Source organism: Vidua chalybeata, chromosome 14 (assembly GCF_026979565.1).
Source record: "Vidua chalybeata isolate OUT-0048 chromosome 14, bVidCha1 merged haplotype, whole genome shotgun sequence".
Taxonomy (NCBI): domain Eukaryota; kingdom Metazoa; phylum Chordata; class Aves; order Passeriformes; family Viduidae; genus Vidua; species Vidua chalybeata.
In genome coordinates, this window is record NC_071543.1 from 15,103,595 (window position 1) to 15,110,795 (window position 7,201).

The 7,201-nt window shown below is 43.1% G+C and overlaps 1 protein-coding gene across 1 annotated transcript; it reads left to right on the forward strand.

The window, feature by feature from the left end:
- Window positions 1-4,078: 4,078 nt before the first annotated feature.
- LOC128795088 (TLR adapter interacting with SLC15A4 on the lysosome-like) lies at window positions 4,079-7,201 on the forward strand. Its single transcript, XM_053955556.1, has 3 exons — window positions 4,079-4,113; window positions 5,346-5,471; window positions 5,665-7,201. Exon 3 carries the CDS (start codon window positions 5,710-5,712, stop codon window positions 6,631-6,633), a length of 924 nt encoding a protein of 307 aa, XP_053811531.1. The 5' UTR covers window positions 4,079-4,113; window positions 5,346-5,471; window positions 5,665-5,709; the 3' UTR covers window positions 6,634-7,201.

A 7,201-nucleotide genomic window follows, 5' to 3' on the forward strand; every position in this document is an offset into this window, starting at 1 on the left:
CTCCATGACTTGTTGGCATCTTTTGTTCACAGTTTGAAGTCCGAAGCTGAAAGAAGTTTTCAGGTGAAAATACTGCTCTTTAAAAGTTCAGGATTTATACAAGGTGAACATCATCATCTGCTGCTGCTTGCAAAGTCTGCTGAGTTGGATCTCTCACCTGTTGCAGCTAATGGGACATAATTACTAAATGGGATTTAATTTAGGATACACCTACCCAAAACAGTGTGTCAAGGTTTGGGTTATTTCCCTCTTTATCCTGCTTTCCCACTCATTGCCCAGGGCAGGGACAGGTCGGAAGTGGCTGGGACACGGCAGCTGCTCCCACACTCAGAGCTCACCCAGCCCTCCCCTGCTCATTTACAAACTGTAATTAATTCGCTTTTTGCTGCTCCCAGCAGGGAGCTGTGCTGTTTTATATTTGTGTTGCCACAGGGCAGTGCAGGATAAATTTTAAACTAAAACTTCACTTACACCTTCCCTGCTTGCCAGGTAGATCAGCAGCTACCTCCTTCCTGCTTCACGTGCTGAAGTTCTGCACCACCTGCAAGATCTGCAGAGTTACAGAAATGGCATTCTCTGCCTCTGACCTGCCCTGGGATTTGCCCAAATTCCATACTTCAGTTCACATCCTCTGGAGGAAACCATTGACCTGATCTTTTTATGAGTGGTTGGTAATTTGTAGAGGATCAGCTTCTGTGTGAGCAGCTAAAGCACAGCCAAGCACCAGCAGGCACAGGGGGTTATTGCTTGTCCCTCACACCTGTCCTGTGATGTCCAAGAACTGGTCCATAGGATGGGAAAAGGGCCATGAATGCCATTTCTAAATTGTCATTAATCCCATTTACTTCCCCTGTGTATCCACTCCACTTCTGCAACTCAGAAAAATCGCTGCTTTCTTTCTTTTTTTATTAAAAATCCTAAAAACCCCAGTTGTTATTCATTAATGTAAAGTTCAATGAAAATAGTTCCCCAAAATCTTAAAAAACCAAGCTACACATGTGCATGCAATGTGTGACAACTTTCCCTACACCAGATTCCTCAGATCCCAATCCCATGGCACAAAAAAATCATTCCCAAGTCGTTACCATTTATTGAGTTTCCTGCAGAAATATTCCGTGACTTACCCATCTTTTGGGATCTTGGTAGAATGTTTTAGATTGAAAGGTTCATTATGACAGTTTTGAAGTTTATTATTAAAATTTTTGGACTGTATTGGTAAAATTGCAGAAATGAATTAGAATTTTAAAAGTTTAGGTGATGAAGTAGAAATTGCTGGATTACTACAGGTAAGCACAATAGTGAGTACTGAGTATGCAAAACACATATATTTAGTGGAAAACACATATTTAGTACAAAATATATGTGTTGTATTAATGAAGTATCAGACTTGGCCTTGTGTATCTTTTAACAATATATAGTAATTTATTATGTATATACATATAAAAAATATTTAGATACGTGCACAATATAAGAATATGTAATTCATATATACTATAATTCCTTATAGCAATTCCTTCTCTTGCAGATTGGTTTATTGAAGATACCATCAGGAACTTGGCCATTTCTTCCTTTTAATTTGCTCCCTATTTCAAAATCCTTAATAAAAGGAAACCAGCACATCATTAACCCAGTGTCAGCAGCACTATAATTCCCACGTGGCCTCAGTTCTTTCCGGACCCCAGAGCGGGTTCTTTCGGTTTACACGGAGCGAAGCGGATCGGCCCGGCCCCGCTCCCGCCCGCCCCGCTGTGAGGGGCCGCAATGGCGGCCGGGCCCCGCAGCGCCGCCGCCGCGCGCCGTTGCTGCGGCAACCAGCGGCCACTCAGCGGCCGAGGCGGGCCCACCCCGCCTTCCTATTGGGTGGTATAGCTGTCAGTCAGCACTAAGCCCCGCCCCCTTATACTTAAGCCGCCTGAGGGTGCGATGGGGGTTGTGTGTGAGGGGCTCCTCTGAGATGTGGGCGATGTTGGAGTGCAATCCCTTTGGAATGGGAAATAAAGCAGCAGCTGTGCTTAGGAAAAAAACCACACCATAAAACCTTTCAAACCATCAATACCTATGTCATGTTTATGTGCATGCAAAGTACCCAGCCTGTGCTGAAAGATGGGACTTGGTTTACATGCAAGCATAGTTTACATAATATCCTTCAGTGTGGTAGTATTTGTTTTCTCCATATACGAATGATACTATAAGACTAATTTTATATTAGAAAAATATTTTATATTTTTCAATGGTATTGAAAAATGGTATATTAATCTCTAAATTCTGACATCCTTGCCTTGCTGTTTATCCTAACTGCAATCTGTGCTCAGCTTCTGAACTAACTTTGGTTCTGTCTCGTTCTGACTTTAGTTTTGTAAATAAAAGGGAATTTTTTTTTTGTGATATCTAATTGAGAGAATACATTGATTTCCTTGGATATTGATGTATTTACCACCTGAATCCCAGACTGCTTTGGGTTGGAAGGGATGGTAAAGCTCATCTCATTCCACCCCCACCATGGGCAGGGACACGTCCCATAGATCCGGTTGCTGGCTATGAAATGGAAGTTGATTTGCTTTCAATCACTCCACACAAATTACCTGACTTGATTTCTTCCTCTCTCTCTGTTACTTTTGTGTCTTGTTGAAACAGCTGCACAAAAATTCCAGCTGCAGCTGGCACTAATTGCTAGCAACTAATTTAAAAGTACTTGGAATTTGATCTGCCCGGGTTCCTGCCCGCAAAGACTGTGGGCAGTGACTCTGCTGGAGCCCCAGCCACACCTTCTGTGCAGAAATTGCTCATGTAACATGATTAAAAATCAGGTCATTTTGAACAGCTTTTGAATATTAAATCGGTTTATATAAATTTGGTGGGAGCTTTCATTTTGCCTCCATAAAATTTCAAGGTTTTCATGAAATACAGGAGAAGGTTTTCATGAAATACAGGAGAAAAGGAGGGAAGAGAGAGAATTTTACAGACTTCATTGGACCTATACGGCCAGAATGACTCCAAACCTGATTTCTAAGGCACAACATGATTTCCCACTGACAGGGGGCAGGGTTAGATTGGATATTAGAAAGAAAATCTTCCCTGTGAGGGTGGGGAGGCCCTGGCACAGGTTGCCCGGAGAAGCTGTGACTACCCCATCCCTGGAAGTGCCCAAGGCCAGGTTGGACACTGGGACTTGGAGCAGCCTGGGATGGTGGAAGGTGTCCCTGTCCTTGTCAGGGATGATAATTTGTGCTTTGCTCCTGTCATTAAACAGTGTCTTTTTAGAATCTTTTGTCTTGTACTTAGATGAGATTCAGCTTCTGCTTCGCTGGGGGGTTTTTAAATTCTGAGAAAAAGGAAATTTAGAAAAGTCACCAACAGAAAACTCTTCAGACTGCCTGTGGGCTGGTTCCTGTGCTGAGGGGAGGGCTCAGTGCATGGGCTTGGCTTCAGCTTGAAGAGGACACCTAAAACCACCATGGGAGCACCTGGGACGTGCCAGAGGTACTTTTTTAACCCCTAAAGAGCAGGTTTGGTCAATGACTGCAGAGCTGTCCATTGGCTGCTGCTTTCAGGTTGGTACATTGTCCTGTTTACACCTTACAGACACAGGGTATTTCATCAAAATCCGGGGGAAAGGAAGTTGCCAACTTCCTCCCCATCAGTGGCACATCACCAGACTCTAAATTTAGCTGCGTGTTTCCAAAGGGGAAGTGGTGTAAGTCCACAAGTCAGCTGAGCAGCACCGAGCTCCTGCCAGTGGAAGTGTTGGTGGAATTCGGTTCCGATTTCGCTCTGCCCGGCACAGCCCTGACCCTCTGCTCCTTCCCCGTGCCCCGTTCTGGCTGTCAGCAGCTCCTCAGCATCACACTGTGGTCAGAAACATCTCAATTCATTTTCAAACATCCTCTTTTAGACGTAGCCCTCTCTTTGTGTTCCAAAACCGCTCCCTCTCCCGGCGGGATCACTTCTGTTTTAAGAGTTAAAAATGCTGGGGAATTGCATCATGAGTGCGTCAGGCTTGTTCTGCACAGACAGCAGTGAGTAAAGGGTGTGTAACCATCTGCCCCCTCCCAGCAGCTCTAGCAGGACAGCTCTGGGGCTCGGGGAAATCCACCTCGGACCTGACTGGGCTTGGTAAGTTGGGCTTTTTGTGCCTTTTTCTTTTCCTTATGCTTTGTTCCAGAACACAGGAACCACTTATTTTATTTGGAGGAGACCAGTTTTTCCAAGATTACCATGTTTTAGCTCTTAATGAGCCCTTTCAAAGCAATAAATCAAAATTTATTTTAAGGTACCCTGAGGTCCTACAGACCAGGGTAAGGACCTGTTACCCATGTCCTACAAGGCACAGAGCATTCCAAATTTCATGGATCTTTAGCAAGATTTAGACTGCCAATTCTTCTTTCTTTGGAAATTGGTTTATCAAATCCCTTAAGTGCTTAAGAAAGTGCTGCCTTGCTTTTTGCATATGTAAATGACTCTGTAGATAACCAGGTCTGCTGTCTTTCCTGCCTGTTTTGGCCTTGAAATTCCAGTGTTCCTTTCAGCTTCAGGGAGGGAGCAATGTCACAAAAATAAAGAATGCCACCAAAAAAAAACCCCAAAACAATAAAAATCAGAAAAAAAAAAAAAAAAACCAAAAAAAAAAAAAAACCAGCTGTGCTGTGTAAATTTTGGGGGAAATGTGAAAATTTCCATCTCTCAGATAACTGAAGTTTTAGAATATCTCCTGGAAGGAAGGAGCACTGGGATTGAAAAGTGACCCGGTGTAGTGAGTTTCAAATATAGCAGGGTGTAGGGGCATGGTGGAAAGTGTTGAGCCACAAGCACACTTTTGGTCTGTGAATACTTCAATTATGCAGAGATTTAAAAGATATTTGAAGAACTGAATGGTTTTCTTATGTTCATGTTTCCCATTCCTCCACAAGAGCAGTGGTTCAGGTCTGACTCTTAATGTGAAGATTCCCACTGATTTTAACAGTAGGGAGATTGAAAAGGGATGATAAGGAATCATTAAGTGTAGTAAATTATTTTGAGACACTTATCTTTTCACTATTATCACTATTGGAGAAGGCAAATTATTTATATCTTTTAAGTTCATCATTAAGAGGGACTCTAAACACATTTGATCTGCATTTTGAATACAGTTTTATTATATTTGCAGAACTCTCAGTTCCTTTTGGAGCTCCTTGGCACCTCACAGGAGTGCTCAAGGCAGAAATACCTCTAAATATGAATATAGTCTTTATTTCCTTTCTATGTCACCTCTTTAGCTCTTGGAAATGGTTGTCTTGTAATGGAAAACATTGATTAATTACTGATGGTATTGATACAGACAAGTAAAATGATTTTGCTGATTTTTACAGCTTATAAAGTACGATCTGTCTCAAGGAGCCATGATGCAGAAGAGACCTGGGAGCAGAAGAGATGTTACAGATGAAGCAGCTGATTAAAGCCCTTCCTGTATCTTCAGAATGATTTTTGTGGACATGGTAAAGAGGAAAAACATGCATTTTAATGTTTGCTAAAAATAAATGCTTGAGAAGAAGAATCACTGTCTTTCTGAGAAGTGCACTGTTCATTAGTAATAATAACAATAGTAACATTAATAATGATAATATAATTATTCTATAAGAGTTGTTGAATAATAATTGTTGTTGTATTGTGCCTGTCTTTCCGTCCCAGGGCTCTGTGGAACTCTGGTGATCCCTGCTGCTCACACTTGTCACCATGCTGGCAGAAGGCATCCTAACGAGGCTCATCTATAAAGAAAGCTGTCATCAAGATAAGCCTTGCAAATCTCCTGCATCCCAAAAGGCTAAAGAGGGAATCTGGAGACAGAAACTTGTAGACATCCCAAAAATTAAAGGCTTTGCTGATGGATGTGAGAAGTGGGAGGAGCTCTCTGCCAGAAGCAGCAAAGTGGAAGCCGGGAGCAGCCCTCGATGGGGATCCATAGAAAAGGAGCCTGCAAAAGATCAGGAAATGCTGGTTAAAGGAACTGCATCCCCAGCTCTACATATCCCCAGGAGAGGAGGAAGCCTAGACCAGGTGGATTTGTACAGATCCTGGCCATGCAACAGCATTTACCAGAACTACCCTGACCTGCAGATCGGGGGGGACCGTGTGGGGGGCCACACGTGTGACTCGGGCTGTGTCCTGGACCATGTGTGTGATGAACTCCCCGATGGCCCCGTCCTGCTCTCCATAGATATTCCCCTGGGGCAGTCCCCTCTGTGTGAGCATCCCAAAAAGCCCAGTGGGATGTCCCTGCCTGGAGAAGAAGCTGGAGAAAGGAGCCTCGTGCTCAGTGAGGAGCCCCTTTCCAACTCCACGCTCAATAAGTACATGGAAGCCAAAGTGGCAGAGCTCTACAAACAGTTCTTTGAAGAAAGCCTGGCCAGGTGTGGTTCCATAACAAACCTCCTGACCTGCAGCTGGATAAGGAACAGCCTGGACCAGATAAGTGTTCAGATCTCCCAGGAGCAGAAGATAGAAACCTCCAAAGCCAGAGGAGCCCTCTTGCACTCGTTGGCTTTGTTCAGCTCCCGCAATGCTCCCAACAGGAATAGCTCCGAGTTCAGCACCCCAAACCTCCAAATCTCCAACACAGTGGGTGCAAAATGGAGCTGCAGGATGGAATTCACATCCTGACTGAGCTGCTCAGCTCAGGAGAGGGGTGGGATTCAGGCAGGAATGTTTCACTCTAAGGATTAGGTGGGGAAATGGAAACATTTGCACACTACACTTGTTCTAATTAATATTTTAAGTTTTAAAACCCTTTGGTAGCAGGGCAAGTAAAAGTCTCTGTTTTCTAATGGAGAATTTGAAATTAATTTCTCTCCAAAATACTGGTTAATCATGTTATTATAATATATATAGAATCATAGAACTGTTGAAGTTGGAAATGACCAGTAAGATCATCAAGTCCAACCATCAACCCAACACCACTAAATCATGTCCTCAAGTGCCACATCCACACATAAAAGCATTAATTTTCTGCAAAATCAGCAAGCAAAGATGACTGCAGCATTCCTGAAAAAACGGTGCAAGATTCCTGCATCTTCATTTGGAAATTTAAATGCAAACTTTCATATGGAAATACTGCTGTTTAGCTCTCAAACACATTTTCTCCCTTTGCTCTTGCCTCTCAGCAAATATTTCAGCTGGAAATTATTCATTATGTCACCACTGTAAAATGATAGATAAATTGGACTGTTAC

Excerpts from the sequence above, each read along its gene's own strand:
- LOC128795088 (XM_053955556.1), top strand. The coding sequence starts at position 5,710 with ATGCTGGCAGAAGGCATCCTAACGAGGCTCATCTATAAAGAAAGCTGT.